At 41.5% G+C, this 26974-nt stretch overlaps 1 protein-coding gene across 2 annotated transcripts in view; it reads right to left on the bottom strand.

The window, feature by feature from the left end:
- atp2c1 (ATPase secretory pathway Ca2+ transporting 1) overlaps window positions 1–25164 on the bottom strand; it is a 41727-nt gene extending 16563 nt beyond the window's left edge. The window contains exons 1-8 of one of the 2 annotated variants that reach the window (XM_038281160.1): window positions 25050–25164; window positions 11043–11147; window positions 6634–6750; window positions 4434–4523; window positions 4151–4186; window positions 2349–2410; window positions 2158–2266; window positions 61–216 (exon numbers count right to left, since the gene is read on the bottom strand). In XM_038281160.1, the coding sequence (XP_038137088.1) occupies window positions 61–216; window positions 2158–2266; window positions 2349–2410; window positions 4151–4186; window positions 4434–4523; window positions 6634–6750; window positions 11043–11147; window positions 25050–25073 (699 nt within the window). In that variant the 5' untranslated portion in view covers window positions 25074–25164. Of the gene's footprint in view, window positions 1–60; window positions 217–2157; window positions 2267–2348; window positions 2411–4150; window positions 4187–4433; window positions 4524–6633; window positions 6751–11042; window positions 11148–16478; window positions 16653–25049 lie in introns of those variants that run through there. The other variant, XM_038281159.1, reaches the window with a different exon arrangement.
- Between the last annotated feature and the right edge of the window lie 1810 nt (window positions 25165–26974).

Raw genomic sequence — 26974 nt, 5'->3', positions numbered from 1 at the left:
CCAAAAAGCTCTATAAGGAAGCAGAACCTAAACCGGTGAACCCAAAAGTCCTGCTGGTACCTTGGCTTTGCCGCAGCGAACCAGCGTTCCCATGAAGGCGATGTTGCAGCGGGAGGAGAGGTCTCCGTTGGAGGCGGGCTGCTGGGGGGCCGTGGACTTGGTGCTGGGATGAGTCTCCCCCGTCAGGCTGGACTCGTCTATAGAGAGGTTGCTGGCCTGGAGGAGCAGAACCCAGAACAGACTGATCCAGTTTCTCTGCTCGCTCCAACCTTAATCTGCTTCTGCCTACGACAGCAGAGCTATGGACTGATTTGTTTTAATTCTCTTAGAAATTATTTTAATGCCATTAACAAGAACCCATTACTCTCTCATTATTTATATATATATATATATATATATATATATATATATATATATATATATATATATATATATATATATATATATAAATAAAATGCAAAATCCTTTGATCCTTCATCTTTACTGTCTACTACATATCTGACAAAACTGTTTTTAAAAAAATATATTTTTAATTAAGCATTTTAAATGCTACAATAACCACACTTACTGTATTGTATTGCCAATTAAGGCCTACATTTGCAAAAAAATTATAAGTGAATTACTTTTAAAGATTAGGGAAGGGATTTGAAAACCGGTTCCTGTTCAGATCCGGTTCCGTGTGTTCCAATTCCATGGCACCGTTTGTAAACTCGTTTACCAATTCCAGGCAGCATCAGACCCTAGCGCTGGGCAGCACGACCTACGTCATGTTTTCTACGCAAGTTACGTCACGCTTTTTACATAAGTTACGCACACGGCATTCAGTAAGCAAGTACGACGTGACCAGGCGAAAGTCTAGAGAAGCAAAACAAAAGCGGTCAAAGCGATCGAAAGTTTGGCTTCATTGTAACGAAGAGAAAGATGGCAACAAGGCGCTTTGCAATCACTGCAAAGTGGCGATAACATCCGCGGGAGGAAATACGTCCAACATGCAGAAACACCTGCACACCTGACATGGCACCCATTTTAACGAATGCCGTGTTTTGATGCTTCTGGACAGAAGTTAAAGTTAGGACCAGCATGGAAGGAAACTGGTGGTTAGTAGCTAGTTTATATTACTGGCTGAGATTAATGTGGTTCCTAGTAAATCAGAAGCCATTTCTGGAAATAAACCAGTTTCCTATCTCTCTTTGGTGTTATTAAGGGAGTTTGCCTTTCTCGTTAATCCAGACCTTCATTGCTAGCATGTTTAATTAGAACTACGGTAGCTGGAATTCATACATGACTCTAGCTATTGCAATGGATGCAACGAAACACGCTACCAAGTTGCTCCGCAGTTCAGGGAGCGAGAGAAAGGTGGCGCTTGTTTATTTAAATCAGGGGGAGATGAGTTTATTGCCTGAAATTGTACCGTAATGCTTTTTCATTAAGCGGATGCCTTCTCCATTAGATCTAGACGACTGTGAGGAGACGGGTAGCCTGGCTGGATCAGAGGCTGCAGCTCCCGCTCACTGCTTTCTGTTTTCACCGAGGCAGGCAGAGATAGAACGTCCCGGGAGAAGGTAGACCAATGTTACCGCGCGCTAACCGAGTTCATTGTTAACAGAATCGGATTCATGAAAATCTTATAAAATCCCAATCCTATTAAAGATTTTTATGACCCGCGGAAATCCTGTCACACCTAAATTCAGATATTATAAATTATGCACTTGAAATAAGAGACTGCCCATAGAAAAAGGCAGTCTCTTATTTTTTTTGCATTTCGGAAAAACGAAATGCAAAGTTTTTCATTTATATTCTTAATCCAAGAAATGTACATTTTCTGCACACAGTGCAGGAACTTGCGGTTTTCTCACATTCCATTTATTTATTTTTACGCTTGTTATTATTGATGGTTTGTAAAATAAAATTTGAAAAAAGAGAAATTTTTAAAAATATGTGGGGAAAAAAAAAAAATATATATATATATATATATTTTTTAATTTTTTTTTGGGGTCAAAATTTGAGGAAATGGCAAAAAAAAGTTTTTCTTAGGTTAATTTTAGGTTCCAGGAGTTCATTTTTTCCAAATTTCCATTTTCAACATTGGAGCAGAATTCCCTCCATCAGCAGCAGCAGATATTAAAAGGCGCTGGGCTCCAGCAGAGGGTTCCTCACCTCGAACAGACGCAGGTCTGCAGGGACCCGCTCCCCCACCGACAGGCACACAGTGTCTCCAGGAACCAGCTCCCGGGCCAGCAGGTGGTCCAGGTGTCCGTCCCTGATGCTGATGATGGAGAGTCTCGCATTCACATCAATTTGGTCTTTGGAAAAACATTTTTTTTCTAATAAAAGGAGGAAGGTCTCACCAGTGACATTCTGGAGGCACCAGCTTCCCCAGCTCCTCCAAGGACTTCTCTGATCGGTATTCCTGCAAACGGGACAGAATGAGAGCTAAACTACTTTCACTGCTGGATGCAAGTTGATAAAAATTTAAATTAAGAGTCTAATTAAATATTTTATGATTTAGGGATTTACTTCTAGATGTTCTGAAATTAATGAGAGAAACAGTTATGTTCGTTCTCATTACTGCCACCTGCTGGACTGAAGGTGTAGTGCAGTTTCCAGAAACTCCTGAAACGCTGGCATATGCAGAACTTTCGATGTATTTTCTAAGTTTTTTTTAAGTTAGGACGTATACGGAAATTATTCATACCGAGTCCCAACAACTCATGACCGAAGACAGCCTAACTAATGCATAACGCACGGTACAGACTGACTCAGGAGTGGATTTTCACTCCTGTCCCGTCCCACTCCCACAGAAACAAATGGTGTCCCGTCCCGATCCCGGGCCAGAGTAGAATCTAAATCCTGTCCCGTCCCACTCCTGGTGAAATTACTCCCACTCCGCTCCCATTCAGAATGACTCCCGCTCCTGCTCCCATTCTTGTTGTCTTAAATAAGATTTCTGCCAATATATTGAATCTGAATTTCTATGAAGGGTCAGTTAAGTTCCTGTTTCTAACTGTAGTAACTGTTGGTCCCTCCATTGTTGTTTTTGAGCACGGGTGAAAAACTCAGAGCGGAAGCACTGTTGGTTTTTGGGTCGTGTAGTTTTTTTGACTCGCATTATAGTGTAGGCTTCAAGGAAAAAAAACTACAAAATGGCGGCGCCAGTACTGGATTTTTTTTCTATTTTATTTTTTGGCATCAATCCTAGTTTTTTTTGGTTACTATTGGTTTGCTCCCGCTCCCGTCTGCTCCCGTTAATCTTTAATCCTGTACGGTCCCAATCACGTGATCGTTACTAATACTGACTCCAATCCCACGGGAATCCCACGGGATTTCCGTGGGATTCCCGTGGGATTCCCGAAAAAATGTCTAACGCATGGCAGCATAATGCATTATGAAGCATCAGGTAAAGCTGCTCCCTTCAGGCACGAAGGCGCCCAGTCTGCTTAAAAATATGTCTTTGATCGCGGTATTAACCCAGCCGATGTTTACTTGCCCGCCAAAAAAAAGAATAAACAAAAAAAAAGAAAGAAAGCAGGTTTTTGGTGTCAGCAGATTGAGCGTCATGTCTGCTAGGAAGTGTGTTGGTGGTGGGCGTGAACGCAGGGAGGATCCATCACTCATCTTCTGGCTCACCCTATGATGGGGATGAAGTCTGGAGGAGAACTGACGGTTTCCTCCTGTGAACCCCTTTATACCCAAACGCTGCCAATACGCCATTATACAGTAGCTGGAAGTTAGAAACACGTTCAGCGCTCGTCTGGAACACGTCAGATACGCTGATATGCGTTGGAAAGAAGTTCTGGATAAGTTACGCAGAAGTTTAGGATCAGCTAGACGCCACGACTGATGAGGAACTGACACTGAACGGATGTCAACCATCAGATAACTGACCTGGAACTGATGGACCATGTATGGAAAATGCTGGCGTCGACGTGTGCCAGCACGTTTCAACGTACTTATGCAACGTATGGCAGCGTTTTTACCAGAGTTTCCATACATCAGGCATAAGCTGGTCTAAATCGTCAAGGGGTGAGAGGGGCGTTAGCGGGGTGACCTGAGCAGAGATGCTGGAAGCTTTGTTTGGCTTTTCCTCCTCACTGCCATTTTATTTTTGTTAGTCAGAAAGAGGAAGACTTCCAGACAAATTGGGACGTACCTGAACAAAGGCCACCGTCACCACGATGATGATGGCCTGTCAGACAAGAAGAAGGGAAAAATAAACACACATGCATGGGTTGGGCTCCAGTCTTACAAAGCTAACAATATAAAGCCTACAATCATCAGCAATCCTTTGTTTATTTCAGGCTCAGATCAAAGTGGACCGGCTGCAGAAATGAAACCATTTCAGATCAGAAGTTCTGCTTTTCACAACCGGTCCGATCTGAGCGAGCGGATCGTTCTGGGTCCACGGAACACAGCTGGACAGAAGCTCAACGTACCACAGTGATGCTGATGGCGTCATCGAACTGGTGCATGGCGACGCTGATGACGGCCGAGGCGAGCAGCAGCAGGATGAGGGGATCTTTGAACTGCAGAGGAACAAAGACTGAAGGATTAAAGCGCAAAAACCCAAAACACACAAGACGACATGGGAGGTTCAGACGCTGCTGAAAGGAGGGCGTCCTCCACAGGAGCCGGCGCTCCCTCAGCAGGTGTGCAGCTGGAGGAGCCCGTTCTGCAGAGCCGCTGCATTCTTCCTACGTTCTACTAATAAAACATCTCAGTCCTGAAGCTCTGATTCATCAAACACACCCTGATAGAAATAAAACCACGATCAATAGCTAGAAATTCAGCTTATATTGTCTCTTAATTAAAGTCTATTAATATTTTTTAAAACAAAGCGGCGCATGTATGAGGTCATCCGCGCACGCCCGCTACCATTCCTTCATCCTGTCCGCTGAACTGCTGCTAGTTTTCCTCACATGCCTGGAAGATGTCTAGTGCTGCTACCACAGATGATCTCGCTCTCCAAATGGAATTGAACGATTCAGATTAGCTAGAATGAATAGAAGGAGTAGAGCGTAGCCGCCTGTAGCCCAGGCTGCCTGTTATGATTCCAGTCCGCCGCGCGGATGACGTCATACACACGCCGCTTTGTTTTTAAAAGATATAAATATTAAAAAATCTAACAGCGGATGTCTGGGGGACAGTGATTGGCCTCCATGTTCTGAATGCTGGCGTACCATAAAGAATAAATGAACAGTTTAGTTTGTGCCTTCCAGTCGTTGCCCATAGGAAGACGTTACTTGGATAGAACCTAACGGAATATCTTCAGAACGGCTCCAAATGACACTAAACTCATATGGGTGAGTAGAACATGATGGAATAACGGAAAATCAAGGGACCAATGGAAAAAAAAACAAAACGGTGTTCCCCTTTAAGATTTGGTTTCACCTTCAACAGAACAAACAGAAACCCCCCCCCCACTGGATGGCGGCTGTTTGACGTTCCTCTCATCTACTTTACCGTCTGAGGAACCGAGCTCAGCAGAGCTGCATCCGGCTGAGAGACGTGGAGACGGGACAGAACCGCGATGGAGGGAACCAAAGAGAGGATCAGCACAGAGGTGGAGGGATGGTGATCTGGGCCCCTTGCAGAGTGGACCGTTAACCTCCTCTGGAAACCAGCATTTTAGAGTCTAATCTAAGCTGAAGCTGGATCTAAACCGATCAATCTATGAATCATGATCCCTACCCAGGAAAGCAGACTCACTGGCCTAGTCAAAGCCCGCACCCCTTAGCGGCACAGGGTCTGTTAGTGGCATCAAGGTGAACTGGGTTTTAAAGCCTTTAAAGCGGCTGCAAACTGCTTGTCAGCTGGCTGAAACGCACCTCCGAGCCTCTACCTGAGAGAAGAAACAAAGTGGGTGGAAACCGAAGCAGCACCCACCTATGGAGGGAAATTTACCCCAATATTAGACGAAGCAAGAAGAACATGTTAAAAAATTTTCAACCAATGTTTTTACTTTATTTTTTCAAATTTTAGGGGTTTTCTAAGATCTGCTCTTCTGCTCCTCTGAAGAGCTGAGGGTGACACAAACACCTCTAAAAAGGGATGAAAATGGTATAATTAATAAAAGAATTATTACAGAAAACTTTGAAAAAAATGTTTTAAAAATACAATTTTGGAAAAAACATTCAAAACCGTTTTTTTTTTTACTAAGAAGTGTTTTCAAGTTTCATTTTTTAAACAAATTTCCTTTTCTGGAACGTGTTCTTAGCTTTCATGAATGTTGGAAATAATTTCTCTCCGTAGCCGTTGCTCTATTAATGCGGCGCTGATTTAATGTGCAGCAGCGCCGACTGTCTCGGTCCTCCTCGGTCATCCTCCTCTTCCTCGGTTCTGTCCCTTTAAGAGCTGATGTGGGGAATGTGGAGCAGAATCAAAGCCCCTCAGGCAGCTTCTATGATTTGATCTGGAGTCTAAGAGCTGCTCTGCTCTCCTCTGAGAACATCTCAGCCTTTAGTCTGAAGACCCTCGGTTCAACGTGACCGTCAGCTGAGATAGAGAGGAGCATCGAAGCCGGGTCGTAACATGTAAATAAGAGTTAATACAGGGAGAGCGTCTCCATAGCAACATCCAGCTTTGATCTTACACAAGCGGACTGGCGCCCCTGCCTGAACCCGGAGCGGCCGTTACCTGAGAGATGTACTTCTTCCATAGCGGCTCGTCTTCGCTGATGTCGAACTCGTTCCAGCCGTGGTACACCCTCCTCCGGGTCACCTCCTCTTGGGTCAAACCCGACTGCAGGTCAGCCTGCGGGCAGAGAGAGGAACGCTGAGCTCATTCTGGGCTGCGTGTTGGCATATAATCCACTGACGTCATAGCCATGTCAAAAGAGGCGAAAAAAAACAATCCACTGGACTTTGTTTCCAAGTTTGAAGACGTTTCTCTTCCATCCAGGAAGATTTTTCAGTTCAAAATGTCAAAAATAGCGTTTAGTTCCAGGTTTTATCCAGCAGCCCAACAAGCCTTGTTGTTGTTTTGAAAATATGCAAATTGAAACGGATGAACGCGTCCACCCCCCTGCAGTGCGTCATACCTGTCTATGTCTCTGAAAGGGGGTCGTTAGAGGGAATAGTTGGCCTGGCTGAATAGGAGAGCTCTTCTGTTCCCCTGTAAAGGAGTTGGGGTTACGATGATCGCGATAACAAGAAAGAAATGCAGCTCTACTGTTAAGGAAAAACAACCTTAAACAGATTAAATTAAGGGTAAATCACTTAAATTAAGACATTTTTACTTATTTCTAGATGGTTTTTGCAAATGCAACCTTCAATAATCAGTGGAAAAATAAGCCTCCAAACGATCCAACTATTTCTCTTTGAGGCTGGAAGGCCTCCTTCCCATCACCCTAAGCTTTAGCTCCTTCTGCTGATTCTCCTTAGGATTCGGATCAGAACGTTGATGCGTTCAGCTCAACTTGTGAGGAACAATCTTTATCATTTATTTTAAACAACCAGTTTAAACTTCAAATACAGAGGTTTTTAAATGTAAAAGACATGCACTACGTGTAGCAGCAATAGAGTTGATTCCTTCCCATTGTCATCGCAGCCCCAACCCCTTTAACAGGAGAACAGAAGACCTCCCCTATTCAGCCAGGCCAACAATTCCCTCTAAGGACCCCCCTTTCAGAGACATAGACAGGTATGGGGCATTGCAGGCTAACAAAGAAGCCAAATGACTCCCATTCCAAAGGGGTGTAGGGCCCTATAAAATCCATTTTATTTTTTCCCAAAATCCGTTTTATTTTTTGAAAATTCCATTTTTTCCCATTAAAATTTTTGCGAATTCAGTTTTTTTTTACCCTTTACTGTTATTTCAGTCGTAAAAAGATGTGCTTTTAATGTTAATGATTAAAATGTATATAAATAAAATAGGAAAGACCTTAAATTTATTGAGGTAAAAAAAACACATTTACTGCATGATGCAACATAACACTGCACTCTAAGTACTGACAAAATATTAATGGTTATAAATAAAAGTGCTCCATTAGCTTTTTCAAGTAAAAAAAAATAAAATAGGAAAGTATTTGATAAAGAATCATATTTTCCATACAGTACATTAAAGTGCATAAAAAACAGGGCAAAATACAGCAAGTACTCCTGAGTTTTACAATTAAAGTGGACTTTGTCATCATGTAACAGACAAAAACTTTTGATCAAATGTTACTTAAAGTATTCAAGTTGTTGGACTAAACCTGGTGAGCTAACTTTCTTCATTTAAGCTTCCCACCGATCAGAAACATCACTTTTGAAATACAGGATTTCCAGCCTCTTTGTATTGAGTTCAGTGAGTTTCTCTCTCTTGTCTGTGAGAAGAGTTTTGTATTTGCTGAAGCTCCGCCCACAATCAACTGGGCGGAGCTGTGGAGAGCCGCTTCGCCATTTTTTCAATGTTTTGATGGGGGAGGGTGAGCGGAAAGGACGGCGCAGGAGGGGTTGTGTCGCCCAGATTTGCGTCCCCCGGTGTGCATTTCCCCCCACGAACGTTCTTCTCCTAGATTCCGCGATTCCGTGATCGCGGAAATTATAGGGAAATTATATAATATATTTCTATTCCTGACATTTTTAATTGGAAAAGAAGAAAGTCCAGTGGATTGTTTCTCAACTTTTTTGGAACAACCATAGACGGATGCCAACGGATGGTTCTGGTTCTGGTGGACAGCTGATGACTCTAGTTTGTAACCATGACAACAGCCATGAACTTAACCGAACCAGCGTGCTGCAGATCGAGGGCAGCGGATATTGGACCCGGTTGTGTCTCAGTGTTCTGCTCTTAAGACCAATTTAACCTCATCGTTCCAGAGGTTCCAGTGCGATCTTGAGTCGACCAGAGGTCCGCTGTAGGAAAGCAGAAGATCGGTTCATCGGATCAGAACCTTCAGTCACAGCTCTGACCAACAGCTCGTCTTCCGTCTCGTTCTTCAGATCATCGATCCGGTTTTTTTCTCAGGTCCCCAGCTGCAGTTAGATCCGGTCCTAAGGTGCTTCCCTGATAACGGAGGGAAACTGATTCTACCAGTCTAGATAAGAGAGTTTATCTTGTGTCTTTGCAGACGGACGCCGGTCCTTATCAGCGCCACTAACAGGATCTATGCACACGGATCTGAACCAGATGTCAGTGACAATGAGCTCCACTGGTGTTCCTGGGAGCAGATTATATCCGTCTGTAAAACACAGACGGGAGTGACCGAGCAAGGAGGACTTTTCAGACCTGGTTTTCCTCTTTAAAGGAAATGTCCAGTCATATTCTGAATCTAAACTTCTGAAAGTTCTTTAAATCTGAAATGATTCCATCCTGTTCAATAAATGATCAGTGTTTTTAATTCAGGGTAATTTTCCTGTGAATGTGCTTTACTGGAGGCATCCATGTTTGTCAAAGAACACTACTGCCACCTACTGGTTAGTGACGTCACGGTGCGGTATCGGCTGTTGATCAAGTCCCAGTGCTGTATCTGGTGTTTGTCATAACGCGCTATTATCCAAGTCATCTTGAAAACATTCTTCTTCCAAATGTTGGCTACATATTACGGGTTTTTTCTCTGGCCAGAAGTTCGATGGCAAATCCTCCCTCTTCTGATTATTCATGCTTTCATCTCCTCACGCTTAGACTCTCGCTACAGTCTTTTTACTTGTTGGAGCAAGAAGCAGCTTTTCCATCTCCTGATTTTCCAGATCTCTGCTGCAAGGCTTTTAACTCGCATTAACCAAAGAGTTCTATACTGTGTCCTGTAGTCTGAGGTCATCGGGCCAATCACTGTTAGTGAACGCAGTCGTTTTAAAACCAGAGGGGGTGGTTATTACCAAAGTTGTTTTTATTATTTTTTAACTGATTAACCTTAAATTCATTAAATTTTTACAGTTTTAGGTATGATCCTTTGATCATTCGTTGATGACCGGACTTTTTCTTTAAGTTCTGATCAGCAGCCAGACGAATCCTGACCACTAAGGATTCACGATGCGACGCTTAGTGCTGCAACTATTCATTTCAAGGGACCCTTATTTCATCATTCTATCTCTATTCTCCCACTCTGCAGAATCTGTTAGTTCAATCTCTAACGTTCTGCTCTCTCTGCTTTTTCTCATAGTAGCTTCATCTGGTCTGTTCCCGTTTGGCTGTGACTCCATCCTGGAGAGAAATATCAGCTGTGCTGCTGCCATCAACACCTTTGTTTCTAGATGTTGGAGCTTGGCCTGTTTTCCAGTGTAGTCCTGTTTCTCTGACTGTGACTAACTGGATGTGCTCTCTTCATCCTCTGACATGGGAGCTGGCTCGGAGCTCGTCTGCCTGGCTGTGTGTTTCCTGGACGGGGCCGCCTGTGGAGCTGGTTGACAGTTGCCTTTTGTATCTATGCTTCTTTTTCTATGTCTGCTTCTATCTCCTTGAACCCCAGTGGGCCTCAGCAGATGGCCGCTCACACTGAGCCTGGTTCTGCTGGAGGTTTCTTCCTGTTCAAAGGGAGTTTTTCCTCTCCACTGTCGCTACAAGCATGCTTAGTGTGAGGGATTGCTGAAGAATCAATGAGAAAAATAATAATTTAATGACTTTTAATGATTTTGAATGACCCGTAGAAGCCCTGATCTGGCTTTCTGCTCGTTCTGCTCTGCTGCCAGCAGCTGGGAATCTATTTAGGCTCAAAAAGACGATCTAAACGCTATTAGGAAGGATGATTGCTGTAGCTTATTTTACCAGAATCAAATGGTTTTTGGTTAATACAGGCATATAACAGGACTAAAACCAGAATTCAGTCTTTAAATCATTCATTACATATGAGAAAATTTCATGAAATCTTACATAAAAACATAAATTCAAAAAAGATTTTTTGAATTTATGATAGAACTGAATGTGGAAATGGCTGAAACATTCAAAGTTAGTATAATTATTGCAGTGTTGGATCATAAGGCCTTTAAATTCTCAGTCAGTCCGCCCCTCTGAGCATTTAATATGTCATTGATCCATTTCTTCCATGAATATTTCTCTATTGTTTTACGGAAACATGAAACCAAGGATCCTGAACAGAACCAGGAAGGTTCTGGTTCCCTCCATACCTGCAAGATGCACGCTACTTCATTAACCGGGAGTTCAGAGGCTTTTCTGGACGTTAGTACCGGAACCATGGTCTCATCTTCACTGCAGGGTTGGTTCTGGGAAAGCTGCAAGACACAAAGAGACATGGAGGTCGGGTCAGCACACACCTGGAAACTGGGTCACACAGAACTTTATCTGGTAATGATCTGTGGGTCTGTTAGCTGCATGAAAGCTTCACCTAACGGAGCCAGAAATGGGTCGATGCAGGGAGCACTAAAGTGTTCCCAGTGGTTCTGAAATGTAAACCAAACTGCATCAGAGCTTAAAAAAAAAAAGAAACCGGACCAGAACCAAAGGGATGTAAACCTGTAGAGCCTCACAGTCTGTCCTGAGTCTGAGGAGCTGAAAGAAACTCTGGGATTTATCAGACACACGCGATGTTTATCCAACCCGAGGCCACAGAACGGAACAACAGGCACCAAACGCTGACGGGTCGACCCGACTCAACTCTCAGCTAAATGTCACAAACCGACCCGACAGAGCCAGAGAAAAGTTACCAAGAACATCCGAGGATGTTTTCCAGTAGAACCTGCCTGAAAGTCTGGCTCTTTAGAGACACTTTCAGGTCCGGGTCAGAACCGAGGGTCTAGAACGGGCTGAGCAGGACCAGTTGGACCGAACATGATCCATAATCAGGTCATACAAACAGTTCGGCCTTCTCAGGTTTCAGCCGGATGCTAACGATCATCAGCACAGCAGGAGCTAAAAGGCTTCAAGGTTCTGACCTAGTTCACCAATCACCTGCAGCTCAGACCTTCCTGTGAAGGACCTGCTCCCCAGGGGAAACAATTCTCCTGGTTCTCCTCAGAGGTGAGCTGCTGTGATCAGACACTGAGAGGATTGGTGCTGATTGACAGGGAGTAAAGCTGCTGAAGAACCAAGCGGATGTGCGCCCCCTACAGGACAGGAGGGCAGCAACAGTTCATGTTTCTAAACTCTGGTCTGATTCTGACAGAGACTCATCCTACAGGAGAAGGGAGCAAGTTTCCCTGAACTAGACTTTCCAAGAAAAAAATCCTTAAGTTCAAGGACCACATGGAGCCTGGCTGCAGATAGACATCAATACTTATAAGTATTTGATCCCTTCCCACTATCATCGCAACCCCAAACCCCTTTACAGGGGAACCGAAGACCTGGCCTTTTCAGCCAGGCCAACAATTACCTTTAACGACCCCCCTTTCAGAGACATGGGCCGTTTCTTTATTTACTAGAACGCGAGTACGGACTTGTGTCCTCGCAAAGTATGAACTTGGAGAGAACAGGAGCACGCAGCATAAATGGGTCAATTGGAAAAGAAGTGTATTGATGACATCATCCCAGGCTCAGCTGGTCTGGAGCTGCATTTCACCTCCTGTTATTAATAGTCTCTAGATAATAAATTCTAACTTTTTCATTTAGTGGGGGAATAATAATGAACACAGTCAGATAAACACTAATTAAATTAACAAATTGCCAAATAAAACAAAAACTTGTCAGAGTCAGCGGTACTTCCCACACGGCTATGCAGAGAGAGGGTTCCTGCTCGCGGGCTAACGTTAGCCATGGTTGCCATTAGCCTCGGAGCTCCGCTTATTGTCTCCTCTCAACTTCATAAAAATGTTTTTTAATTACGCATTAAATCGGTAATTGGGCGATATAGTGGCTCTTAAAAGTATAATGTTCTCGCCTCAAATAATCTGAAAAACTTCCTTTTATAGAACAACGGCAACAGAAAAGAGAACTTTTAACTTAACACTCTGAGCTCTGTGAGCGCTAACCTGGAAGCTGCTGCTGCCGCAGCGCATGCTGGGACAGCTGTCAATCTGGGGAAAGGACAAGTCTGCTCTGATGCATGCTGGGTAAAGAGGGAGGGGCGAGAACAACATCCGGGGACTTTGTCTGTTCTCTGTCTTCTTCTTGTGAATTGGAACAGTACTAGGGCTGAGGCCTAGTGCACAAGAACGCACAAGTACACATGTTGAAACGGCCAGACAGGTATGGGGCATTACAGGCTAATAAAAGAAGCCCCATTCCAAAGGGGTGGACCCATTCCTTCTTTTCTATTTGTACGTTTTATAAACAAAACCAGGCTTTGTTGGGCTGCTGGATAAAACCTGGAACTCAACACTATTTCTGACATTTTGAATTGAAAAACTTCCTGGATGGAAGAGAAACGTCTTCAAACTTGGAAACAAAGTCCAGTGGATTGATTTTAACTTTTTGGAATGACCATAAAGTTTTAGTTTTCCATAATGAGGCGAGGCGACTGATGCAATTGCCCGTTGAGGTGCAACACGGTGCCAGAATATTGCTGCATGTTTCTAAGATACATTTCGGGTCCGATCCAGTTTGTTCTGATCATTAACGGCCACATAAACAGTTCGATCCGATTCTTTTTTTGTTCTTTGGATCAGCTGACATTCAGTTGGATCTTTGAGATTTAGTGCATGTAAACGTAGCTAATAAGTGATTTTTTAAATTGAACATTTTACAGTAAAAATATTTTATTAAATTTTATTTTTGATTGGTAAAAAGTGGGCGCATTGAAGGAGATTTACAAAGACTGTTCTAATATTAATAACAGGTTTGGTTCTGCGAATTAAAATGAGCGGATCAGTTGTTCTTCTGGCAGCTTGAGAGCAGCCGTAAAAGAAAGATGAGGTTCTAAGGCATAAAGCTGGAGGCAGCAATGATAAAACATTTCTATACAGTGAACCCTCGCTATAACGCGGTTCACTTTTCACGGTCTCGCTGCTTCACGGATTTGCATCATGCATCGATAAACTTTATTGTCAAACATATTAATGGTGGCATGTCGGTTTATAAGGATCTTTTGGCCCAGAAGAAAAAAAAGAGCGACAACAACTACCGACAGGCTTTAGAAGAAAAAACGCCACAAAGCAGAGTCAGGATGCCGCGGCTCCGTCAGAACGGCAGTGAAATACTGTAGGCCTACTGTACACGTCAGTCACTATTTGTCCTACTGTACTTTGTATTTTTTTTCATAATCATTTTTCATTTTCTCCCGTTCCGATCCGTCATGGCGGGGCGGTGCTGATCCCCGCAATATTAACCCTTCATTTCATATTGATGATTAAAAGTATTATTTATAACTATATTATTTTACAGTACAGAACAGTAGTTAACAACGTTTATACCGTACTTTTATTTGTTTAACAAATGCTTGGGCCTGTAAAAAGTTTTTGTTCCTTGATTTCAATGCTGTATGGAGTATTTCATTGTATAATAACTGTAAAAAAATAAAGGTTTCTACTTCACGGATTTCACCTATCGCGGGTTCTTGAACAAAAAATGTAACACAAGATAAAAACCCCGGAGTCGAAGTTAAATACAAAAAAGTTTAAAAAGTTTTCTTTGTCTGCAGATTGAACCCCCCCCCCAATACAGGAGTCATAGTCTGATTCATATCAAATTATTCTCCGAGCAGTTTGATATACCTCCACCATAAAGGCACACTCAGAAGAAGAAAAAAAAAAACATAACTGTATGACCAGGAAGTACACTAAAAAGAATATTTTTTTCTCCTTCCAAACCAAAAAAAAAAACACCTGCTGCCGGTTTTCAGCCTCCTGAGGCAACAGTATTGATAATAAAGTTGTAAATATCAAAAAAGTGTGGAAGTTTATAAAAACATTGACTTTATAGTTAACAGGAATGAGTCTTAGAGCAGCCAATTAGGTGTCAGCATTGCTATGGAAGTGGCTCTCGTCCCGCCCACTGAGTTTGACATGAAGTTTAAATTATTTGATGAATTAAATAAATCGAGCAACAATTAAGGGCTGATGTAAATCAACTGTAAAAAAAATTATTTCATGTCATAATTTAAAAGGCTAATTTAATGACTGAATTTTACATTTCATAATTAAATTGTACATTAAATTGTTTAAATATTTATCTATAAAAATACATGGTAATTTAAATTACTTAATGTACATAAGTACATTTCATTTTGTCACCTTTAAGCCTCCACATTTTAAGACGCTGAAACCTTCTGAAGGTCAAAGTTCGCCGTCATTCATAGCAGGAATGACAGATGCCTTTGTTAGAGCCTTCAAGTTAATGTTTTCCTAAACGCTTCATTATATGTCTATAGGTTTCACAATGGTCTCCAAAATAAACCCACAAGGGTTAGGCATTTTTTTTCAGGGCACGGCGTCACGCACAAACTTTACGACTAGTTCAACGCGATTGTCTTGTCGTCCTGCAATAAGAACGCACAGACCGACGTGTGTACGGTTACGCAGACAAGCTTAATAAAGGAAACACTGGAATCCACCCACGAACAAAAAATGACACGTCAACAGCAGCTGCATTCATCTCTTTATGGCCGTCTTCAAAGACTTTCAAGGCCTTGAACTTATTTTTAGGTCTTATTGAAGAACTTCCAAGGATTTCAAAGCCCAATTTGGTCAGACTAAGTCTTTTTTCCCCTTGAAACAGCGAATTTCCCTTTGATTTGAGAAGGTAAGAAAGATAATTTGCCAATAAAATGAAATGATTTGATTTAAAATCAGAAAATAACTCCTTTAGCTTCTTTCAAGAACATCTAATTTTCTTTTTTTAAAGACAGAAATCCTCCTTCCATCAGCAGATCATTTTATTAACTTGCTCAAATTCAGGCAGGAAAGATACACATTTTAGGAAACCTGGTTAATTTTTAGATCCTTTTTTTTCTCCAAAGTATTTTTATTAAGCATTCAGTCAAGGAAAATACAATTTCAAGTTCATTAGAACAATTTTCCCCCTTTAACCCCTCGAACAACCCTCAGGTTGCACCATTAGGGACAATCAAAGTTTGACAATGTGTATTACTCCTTTTAGATCCGTTTTTGCAGAGAAATGTGGAACCGCTCAGCAGGATGAACCACTAAGACCCGTCGAGTCTTTTGTTGGACCCGTTCAGAACCAAAGTTGGGTCAGCAGCTCCATTTATCCTGTGGGTAAAGCTCAGGGACGAGCGTCGCAGCAGGAACGCCGTCGGCTCGGTCCGCTCCCGACTCATTTGACTGCAGTTTCTAACATGCAAAATAAAAACAAACAAACCAGCTAAAAATATCTAATCCAAACCTTCCCAGATGTTCTGGATGGTTCTACGGTACAGAACCTGCTTTCAGGACATCGTTCAGAAAAAAAATGCAGGAAAGAAGGATGACAAGAAGCCATCAATTGAAGAACCTCAAAGTGATGTAGGAGAGAAAAATCTACGGCAGGTTAAGGTCCAACCAGAACAACCAGAACCAGCTTCAGAGACGTTCTAAATGCAGCAGACTGAGCAGGTTCTGGTAAATGTTTGCAGCAGGTGTGACGGAAACACCTGAACCGGATCAGGAAGGGTTGGAGGACGGAACCTGAGATCCGTCTGAAGAACCTCTCCTCTCCAGGTGATCCGAACTCACCTGCTGCGGCTGAAGCATCATTTCCTGTTCCTGTTTCCTCCAGAGGGACGGGAAAGGAAACCTGAACATGTTGGCGCTGGGGAGAGCGGTCCGCTCCAGGAACCGTCAGGAGGAACCAGGAGAGCGTGAAAGATGGGTCTGCTGTCTCACCTCTCCTCTGACTCACAAGGTTGGAGAAGGCGTGAACTTTTATAGTGAACAGCTGAAGGGCGGGCCGTGTGTACTCAGCAGACACGCACAGACCCGGATCATCTGGTTCTGCAGGAAGCATCTCTGTCCTGGAGGATTCCCAGGAACTAGGCTGAACATATAGAATATCGTCTTTTTGTGATTTGCAGCGATCTAAATGGTAAATGGCCTGTACTTATATAGCGCCTTTATTCAAGTTAGGAGACTTGACCAAAGCGCTTTACACTACATTCATTCACCCATTCACGCACACACTGATGGTGGCAAGCTACATTGTAGCCACAGCTGCCCTGGGGCTCACTGACAGAAGAGGGCTGCCGTACACTGGCGCCACCGGGCCCTCTGACCACCATCAGTAGATAATGCAGGTGAAGTGTCTTGCCCAAGGACACAACGACACTGAAAATCAGAGTCGGGGCTTGAACCGTCAATCCTTCGATTTCAGGGCAAACTCCTACATCCAACGCCACAGATCTACGTCCAGAACCTTCCATGATTCTTATGATTTTACCTCAGGTCCTCCCTGGATCCTGTAGAACTGGGTCAGAACAGCAGTTCTCCAGCCTCCAGTTCAGGTCCATTTTGAGAAGAGTCCAGAACATCTTCTGATTCCCTGTCTGATCCAACATCGGTTCAGACCCGATACAGATAAAAGGTTCTGGCTTAGAAAAACATCTACTTGGATGTCAAAGTGCTGGGATCAGATCAGAACCAAAACACCCGGATCGGATCAGAACCCAAACACCCGAATCGGATCATCCTTCAAATGGGTCTGGATTCAGCAGCTTTAATCCTGATACTATGGAGTGAATTTGGAACCGATATTGTTGCAAAGAACAAATTTTGTGAAGGAAAATTTAGGAGAAAAAAAAAAAAAAAAGAAGCACGAATCAGAAATGATGATTTAAAAGTTAGAATCCAAAACAGGTTTAGAGAGAAACTTTTCGGTTATATAAACATATTTTGAAAATATCCATATTAAAAAATATATTTTCTCCCAGTTTATTATATTTAACCCCTTATAGGGCATTTTACCATTTTTGATCACCTGCATACCACTGACAAATGGAGTCCCCCCCCCCCCCCCCCGTCCCTCAGTGAGGTCTATAAGTAAAAGATCTATATCCATCCATTCAGCAAAGATCCTGCTAAATGCATCTACATCTTATTTTGGCATTTGACCAATTAGATGAGCCATTGAATGATATATTACCTACTGGAAATGAAGTTAAAAAAATAGTTAAGAAAAAAAAAGGTAAAAAGTTAAAAAGTAAAGTTGAAAAGTTAATAAGCCTAGTTAACAATTATATTTAGGTTTATAAACTAAAAAAAATCAGCATTAATGCCTCTAAGTTTATGTTGGACCAAACAAAATGTGTTTTTCATTCATTTCTTGTAGAAGCACTTTTGTTTTGTTTTTTCTTAATATATTTGGTAAAGTCAGCGTTCTTCTTTTTACATTGGAATTAAGTTTCGCCATCAAAATATCCATTTTTTTTTATTTTACAAAAGTAATAAGGTCTTTTCCTGGATTCCAATAACACTATTGGCTTGAAATTTTAACCGAGTGCCCTATAAAGTGTTAAACTTTACAAATTCTATTTCTTCAAATGTCTCTTTTCAGGTGGAGTTTTATGAATCGCGTTCCTTTCAGGATCACATTCAGGCTTTAGTCTGGACTGAGGAGCAAAGACGCATTTCTATTGGTCCGCTGGATGTTTTATTGTTTAGGAGTGACTGTTTGCATCGAGCTTCAAGTGAAAAGAATATGATCTAGAAAACTATTTAAAAAGAACACAATTTTAAAAATATATATATACACGTCTGAAAATATATACAATCTGTAAAGAAAATATATTGAAACGATTAAAAAAAAAAAAAGAAATCTAGGAAAAACTGCAGTTATTTTTAATAATCTATTTTTTTTCTGCATTTACAAAAATGTGCTCTTTGCTTGGAACAATAATGGGATAAAATTAACTCCATATGGTTCCTTTCAGAGGAAAACTGTTTGCTCAGCCACTCAAGTCTGGACCCAGGGTTCAATCAAAACCCCTAAAGCTCTGAAGGACCAAAACAAGCGGCACCGACCATCAGCTCCATCATCAAGGAAGGGAAAGTGGGTCAAACTTCAGGAACACCGTGACTTTAATCCTCCAAGTTTCCTTCAACCTTCAGCGAGGAGAATAAACGCCCCACGATCCCTGCAGGAGCTGCTGCTGCGCTAATATTAGACGGAGCATGTGACACCAGGCCTAATTAGCTCAGGAGGAAGATAATGGATGACAATGATTAACTGGGTGAGTCCAGGAAGCGTAAACATCTTTCCTCCCATCAGGTTCAACAGCCGATTTAAACAACTGAGCCCACAACAAAGGAAAAAAAAACTGCTGTGAGAAGAAACGATTCTGAAAGTTTCACAAAAAAAACAGAAAGAGGCTGACGGGGGGGGAAGGAGGAGTCCGCAGACCATGAGAACCAGATTGTTTGGGTTTAGAAACACTGAAGGTATTTAAACACAGATTAGATGACATTTGTTTAATCAGCAGTTTATAAAAACATATTGGTGTCAGCGTGGGAAAATGTTTATAAATGACCGACTGTGGGATGAACCGCCATCAAAGCTTTGTCACATTTCACCCCTTAAGCCCAGAGAGTCTAGGAGCAAATTCTGCCTGAAATTCCACATATGAATTAAATCAATTTCAGCTCCAAACTATAAATTGGAAATACAATCGCTTATATTTGTATAACAGAAAGGCTTTGAGGAATATTTCTCAGGTGGAACCACTATTTTAAAAATGAAAAATATTTAGCTTCACCAAGATTGTTTTCCGAAATACTCATCCACGACCCCCGACACTAAACTCTCCTCCTCTTGCATGTTTCCGCTGTCCATAGCGTTCCTTGACAGCGTCGTTTCTAAGTCACCAATTTAGTGCTACTTGGTCCCAATGGAATTTCCCATTGGGAACCTACTAGCACTAAGTTGCTAACCGGTTAGCAACTTAGTGCTACTTGGTCCCAATGGAATTTCCCATTGGGAACCTGCTAGCACTAAGTTGTTAACTGGTTAGCAAGATGCTTCCGAGAAACCGGCTACAATCAAATTTGCTTTCGAACCTTCCGCCACAACGATCCCGCCCCCTGGATAATCGACCAATCACATTCACTTTATTCACTCGAGTAAAGTCGGGCACCACTCTGGAGAATTCGGAAATGCAACGGTTGGAACAGCCGCTTCCCTACGACTTTTAGACTATGAACATGAAACCAGGTGAAATATATATATATTTTAACATCTAATGTCAAACATATTTGCTTTGTTAGTCATCATAATTGAAACGGGCTTAAAGGCTCTTATTTAAAATATATATATTCAAACTATGAGATAAAGAAAGGAAAAAGCAACTTCTAAGGAGGAGAAGAACCAGAGAGAGGTTTTTGAAATACTGGGAAGTGAAAATGGTCAAGAAAACAATTGATAAAAATGTATCAATTAGTATAAAGTAGTATAAAGTAATTTGGAAAAATAAAATTTGGAAAAGAAAAAAAACGGATGAAACAGGAAACTCTAAGACCTTTATATTTTTATTAAAGGAGAAGTCAGTTTCACTATAGCTCTGGTGAATTTCAATGGTGAAGTCCTCTGGAAATCTTCAATAATTGTTGTTGATTGCAGATGTGTCTAGTAGTTCCCATTGATTTAGCTTGGAAAGCGGGGAGAATGGCGCTAGGCTTACCGCATCGTGACGTCACTGCTGGAAGATGGCAGGAGGGAGGGGTTACTGTATTTGGGCAAAAATGGCCGCTCCCAGACTCTGGGATCACGACAAAAATTATTATTCACTGATCGATTTTTACTGATGAACGCTAAATTCATCAAATCGGCGCAAACGTATTAATTTTAGGTATAAATATTGATCCATTGCTGCCCGGACTTTTCCTTTAGGTTTTGATCAGCAGCCAGACGGATCCTGATCACCAGGATTCACGATGAGACGCTCAGTGATGCAACTATTCATATCAACATGATGCAGAAAGATTAAAAGGAGGATAAAAGCAGGAACATCTTGGGTCACCATGGCCTGAGCTTCAGTCAAAGGGAACACACAGGTTGTTCCCTTCAGGCTCAAGATATGAGAACAATAACATCATGATTATTACAGGCAGGTTGGTCACACTGGTACAGATCTCCATGTTGTTTTATTTAGAGGAAAAAGTCTGAAACTGGAGGCCTAAAGGGGTTTTTCACCTGCAGGAAGCTTAAATACAACACAGAAAAAAAATCTCTGATGCTCTGATTGAACATTTAAGGTCTGGGAACTAAAGCTGCATTAAAAGCTCAATGAATTTAAGCAAAGAACAAACTTTGTAAAACTGAACAACTTAAACTGGAATTGAGAAATTAAACTGAATAATATTTTAATAAAAAGAAGGAACGTGTTTTCTCATATTTTGACATCATCTATTTCCTTTTTTTTTTTTTTTTACTTTTGGAAAAAATAAAAATTCAGAGAGAAAACAGAAAAGTTTTATTTAAAAAGAATATTTTCAACGTCAACTGCAAATAAATAAAAAAAAGTAACTTTTCTGTTTTCTCATATTTGGTTATTTCAAATTATATATATATATATATATATATATATATATTAGTGCTGTCAAAATTATCGCGTTATTAACGCGTTAACGCGAGGCCATTTTAACGGCGATAATTTTTTTAACGTGAGATTAACGCTATGTGGTTTTATGGTACAATTTTTCCAAGTACATCCCGCTGCAGCCTGCGGGAAGGCGGGGCTATTTTCCCCCAGTGTATGCATTTCTCATAGGCTTCAAGAGCGGAGCTCCTCAAGGGAAAAAGACGCTCATACACTGGGTGACGCTAGTGCCTTTTCTTTAAGCCCCACCACCAACAAACAAGTTGAGTGTCTGGTAACTAGTAGCAACCTGAAATACGCTGAGAAAACTGATTACTGAGGTGAAATGGAATCTCGTAGCAGCACTCTTGCCGTCTCTGTACGCAACAGGTCGGTATCGCGTGTGTGTGTGTGTGGGTGGGTGTGTCTGTGTGTGGGTGGGTGGGTGTGTGTGTGTTCTCATTTTTGTTAAGAGGCTGAAAAGTAACTTTCTAGAGAGCATAGACTACCTTCATCTAGTGATGTCGGTCTATTGATTTTGATGTATTGATTGAAAATTGTTCATTATTACCTTGGTTAATTAACATCTAATGTTAACTCTACTAAATTTTATAGCAGTAGGGTAAAATGCTTGTCTTTGTTCAAAAGACTGTATTAACTGTAAAGACTGTCTTTTACATCAGCCTGTTTTCAGGGCCTTTTTTTTGCCTACATATTTGTTATTTTTTGCTACATGCCTCCCCATCTTCTTGCCATATGTTTCTATGGCATAAATCAGTATCTGTGACCTGTTTTCATTTTAAAAAAAGAACATTGGCACAAACCTAGCCTGTATGTATTTTTTTGTATGTCATCGAGAGTATTTAAATGATTTTCAATCAGGAAAAAAATGTGCGATTAAAATGCGATTAATCGCGAGTTAACTCAGGCATTGATGCGATTAATCGCGATTAAAAAATTTAATCGATTGACAGCACTAATATATATATATATATATATATATATATATATATATATATATATAAAATGTTTCCAAAAGTTAAAACTATTAACATATATATATATATATATATATATATATATATATATATATATATATATATATATATACTTTTAACTTTAGGAAAAATTAAAGTTGAAAGGGAATTAAAAAATAACCCTTTGAGAAAAGAGCAAGTTTTAGTTATGTCAACGGGAAAAAAAATAGGTTTTTAAAATTCTCATTTCCAGAATGTGTTCCCTGCCTGCAATAATAAAAGGAAAAAATCTCCATGAAAGAAGCGACTCTGCAGCAGCAGTCAGACCTTTCACTAAAATAAAACAAAACAACTTTTTGCTCAAATAAAGGTTCAAATCAATCCCTTTGCAAACATCCAACATCAGGCAGCTGGAACATCTGGAAGGACCTGATCCAAACCCTCAGTGTGACCTCCATCAGACTCCATGTGACGCTCTCTGAGGCGTCCTCCATGTCAGCAGACCTTCCAGCTCCGTTCTCCCTGAAGGACCTCACAGGAACATCTACACATTTAACAACAGTCAGCAGAAAGGAAGATTTTTTCTTCTCTCTCCCCCCCCAGCCCCGAGGCGGCGGTCTGTCGGGCGGCGTGTAAACATCACAGCTGGGTGTTCAGACGAGCTCAGACGGGAAAACGGCGACAGATTCAGCATCAGAACAGGTCATGAGGACAGAGCTGGGTTCTTAGAAACGATGTTGATGGATAATCAACCACATCCCGGGGCGGTATCACTGGGAATCCAGTCCATCAGGATGGGATCAGTTTACACGTTTCCGCTCATCAGAACCTTCCCTCTTTAATCTAATCAAGAGTTTTCAGAAGCCACAGCTGGCTCTCTCTGAGAGATGCTCTCATGTTCATTTCTGATGCGACCTAAAATAACGACAGGCCGACTCTGCTGCGTTAACATTAACACACTATTGATGAACCATCTACCAGCAGTCATTGATTCTCACAGCTTCCTGACAGGCACAGAAAAATACAAAAACAAACCAAGGAGAAAAAAGAAACGACTATAAATAAAAAAAAACAGGTTATGGAGACAGATCTGAGGTGGCCAGAACCAAACACCAACCTTACAGATGAGGCTAGGAGGAGGATTTAAAGCATGTTTCCTCTTATGAGGAAAACTGGATTTATTAGATAAACCTGAATCCTCAGGTGATCCTAATGGAAACACAATGGTTCCTGGAATACCTGGTCCACAGGGGGACTTAAAGAGGGTCATAAGAGGGACTTCATGACTGAAGGAGGACCTGATAAAAACAGACAGGAGTCTGTTTCAATCACTTATGGAAACATGTCAGTAAAATGGGCAATAGAAACACCTTTTGGGCTAAAACGCCATCAGAACGCTGATAATATTAAGTGTCTCAGTTAACCAAACAGCCGGAGTACCATGTGAGACGCCATGGAGACAAAACACAAACACATTACATTTAGGCAATACTAAGGGCAGCTTCCCAAGTTCCCTGGGGCCCAATAAAAACTTTGTGTGTTTTTGTGTTATGTTTTTGATCAAAATCCTTTGGCTAAAATGCCATCCGAACGCTGATAATATTAAGTGTGTCTCAGCCCCCCCCCTTCAGTGTCCACCATATTGGATCAGTCCATTTGCTGCACATGTTCAGAAAGGTCCAAACAGACAGCAGCAAACCATTTGAAAACAAACCATGCAAAGAGCAGTGTAGTCGCTATATTTAGCCACTTTTCAGACCCCTCTAGCACTTTGATTTCTAAAAAGCTCCTAGCGCCAAATCTAGAGACTTTTTTTCTGCTACTGGAGACTTTGGAGACAACATCTAAAAGCAGCGAACTCTGCTCTCCAGAGCGAGTAGATTGGTAACCCCGCCTCCTGCTCTCCTCTATCTTGTCTGCTGTCATGATTCATGCAGCTATTATTTCATCCAAATGAAAAATGGAGAACAGATAAGCAGATCATGGCTTGTCTACAGTGAAAAGAAGGACTGGGTTATTTACTTTGGCCTTTTTGGAAACACAGGAAGGAGCAATCAGCTAAGTGAGCTTAGTGCTTGGAAAAAATCTTTCATTCCTTTAGAGACAGCATGAAAAGTCAGCTGAGTACAAAACATAGAGAGGAAAACAAGAAGAAAAGGGACAAGAAGAGAGGGACACAACCTAGAACAGATCACGGATGTCTATTCTATTAACATTTCTACATCTGGAGAATGGGGCTGTTTTATGTGTGTCTTCTCCATTCAAAGGGCCCCCTGCCTGTCTCTGCCTAGGGCCCCTAATGTCTTAAATCCGGCCCTGGGGGGACCCCTCTGGGATCATCAGTAGGACCAGAGGAACCCGTTTCAACCACCTGCAGCCTAATCAGGGACACTGCTTCATGTTAGCTTCGGCTAGCTCGTTAGCTATCGCCTGCTCCGGGAAACCGTCGGGGAAACCCGGATAGAGGCGGAACCAGCACCAACCGAACCGAAAGATAACATCTTAGAAACAGACATGTGACATATTAGTGAGACCCCACAGGGTAACATGTAAGAACAGGAAGCTTATCCCCCCACCGCCAGCCCGCTCCCCCGGTAACCGGAGCGGCTAACTAACAGCCTTCACTCCGGCTACAAACTCCCTGAACTACTCGCCGCCGCAGACGGTTCTCCCACCGCGGACGGCCGGTGGCTTTTTTGAGGCTTTAATCGCTTCTAGGACCTGGTTTCGTTTTGGAAAAGTGACATGAAATGTGTCGAACTCACCAACAGCTCCCGTTTCTTCAGCATCTTCCGTGAAATCCCACCGCAGAGAGATTGTACCGAAGAGGGCAGAGTCCACCATGTTAGCTAGACTGGAAGGCTGGAGGCCCTTCTGAGTAAAAGCACCAAGCCGACTCACAAAATAAAACCAAAAAGACTTTCAAAATAAAACCGCTGGTGTTTGATTAGAGGAACTTTCTTCAAAAAAATAGACAAATAAATGACCGTATGAAATAAAACTAGGTCTAATAGAAAATTATTTTTTAGTAATGAGTAATGTGAAGTAATGAGAAATCAATCTATTGTTTTTTTCTATGTTGTTGGAGACTTTGGTGACAAAAAACGACTGTAAGTTTACTGTCTTTAGGTATAAAGACTTTGTAGAAGCAGGGGGGGATTTAGGAAATTTGGGGCCCTAGGTTACCAATCTACTTACCCTGTATTTAGCTAGCTCTTCCTCATAGAAACCATATTTTCATGGAAAACATATTTATTGTGCAGGAATAAGGTCTTAGCTCTGTTACATTGGTAGCCAAGTAATCAAAATTTTGTTGTCAAGATTCACCTTGTGTTTTTTGTGCAATGACAATAAAGGAAGTCTAAGTGTAAGTCAAAAAGGTGACAGCAAAAGTCCTTCTTTTCACTGTAGACAAGCCATGATCTGCTTATCTGTTCTCCATTTTTCATTTGGATGAAATAATAGCTGCATGAATCATGACAGCAGACAAGATAGAGGAGAGCAGGAGGCGGGGTTACCAATCTACTCGCTCTGGAGAGCAGAGTTCGCTGCTTTTAGATGTTGTCTCCAAAGTCTCCAGTAGCAGAAAAAAGTCTCTAGATTTGGCGCTAGGAGCTTTTTAGAAATCAAAGTGCTAGAGGCGTCTGAAAAGTGGCTAAATATAGCGACTAAAGCGCTAAGTTGGCAACACTGTTCTTTGCATCGTTTGTTTTCAAATGGTTTGCTGCTGTCTGTTTGGACCTTTCTGAACATGTGCAGCAAATGGACTGATCCAATGTGGTGGACACTGAAGGGGGGGGGCTGAGACACACTTAATATTATCAGCGTTCTGATGGGATTTTAGCCAAAGGATTTTTATCAAAAACATAATTAATGTGCACAAATAAGGAATAGTTGTATTAACCATACATGGAAACATGTTATGGTGTCATGGGGCCCTATGCATCTGCCTAGTATTGCCTAATGGTAAATCCATCCTTGTGTAGAAGTGCTGCTTCTGATGAAGTATGAAATGTTCTGGAAACATTGGAAGAAGAATGTTTTCAAGATGACTTGGATAATAGCGCGTTGTGACAAACACCAGATACAGCCCTGGGACTTGATCAACAGCCGATACCGCACCGTGACGTCACTAACCAGTAGGTGGCAGTAGTGTTCTTGGACAAACATGGATGCCTCCAGTAAAGCACATTCACATGAAAAATACTCTGAATTAAAAACACAGATCATTTATTGAACAGGATGGAATAATTTCAGATTTAAATAACTTTCAGAAGTTTGAATTCTGAATGTAAGTGGACTTTTCCTTTAAATCTCCTGGAAGAGGAATGGACGGAGAGCCCCGCATGTGTATGGGAAGACATATTGCGATATCATTGAAAGCTGAACTGACATTTAAATAACGTGTTTAAAATTTGAGCTTTAAAATCTATTCAACAAAAAAATGTTTTGAGAAAAAAAGAAGGTTCTGAGAGCAATGTCTATTTTATAGCTTTTTTTTTTTAAGTTGTACCAATATTTTGAAAGTTTGCTTTTTTCCAAATGTTATTTTTCCAACTAGATTTTCCCCCCAGTTTTATAGCTCTTTAAAGTCTTTTCCTTAGAAAAAAATCACTTCGAAATGTATTAATCGTTTTTAATTCATATTTTTGTTTTGTTTTTTACTTTGTCATGTGGGTGATTGTTACTT

This window comes from Cyprinodon tularosa, unplaced genomic scaffold, assembly GCF_016077235.1.
Source record: "Cyprinodon tularosa strain WSP-4 unplaced genomic scaffold, ASM1607723v1 ctg168, whole genome shotgun sequence".
NCBI classification, from domain to species: domain Eukaryota; kingdom Metazoa; phylum Chordata; class Actinopteri; order Cyprinodontiformes; family Cyprinodontidae; genus Cyprinodon; species Cyprinodon tularosa.
This window is presented reverse-complemented; position numbering and strand designations above follow the sequence as displayed.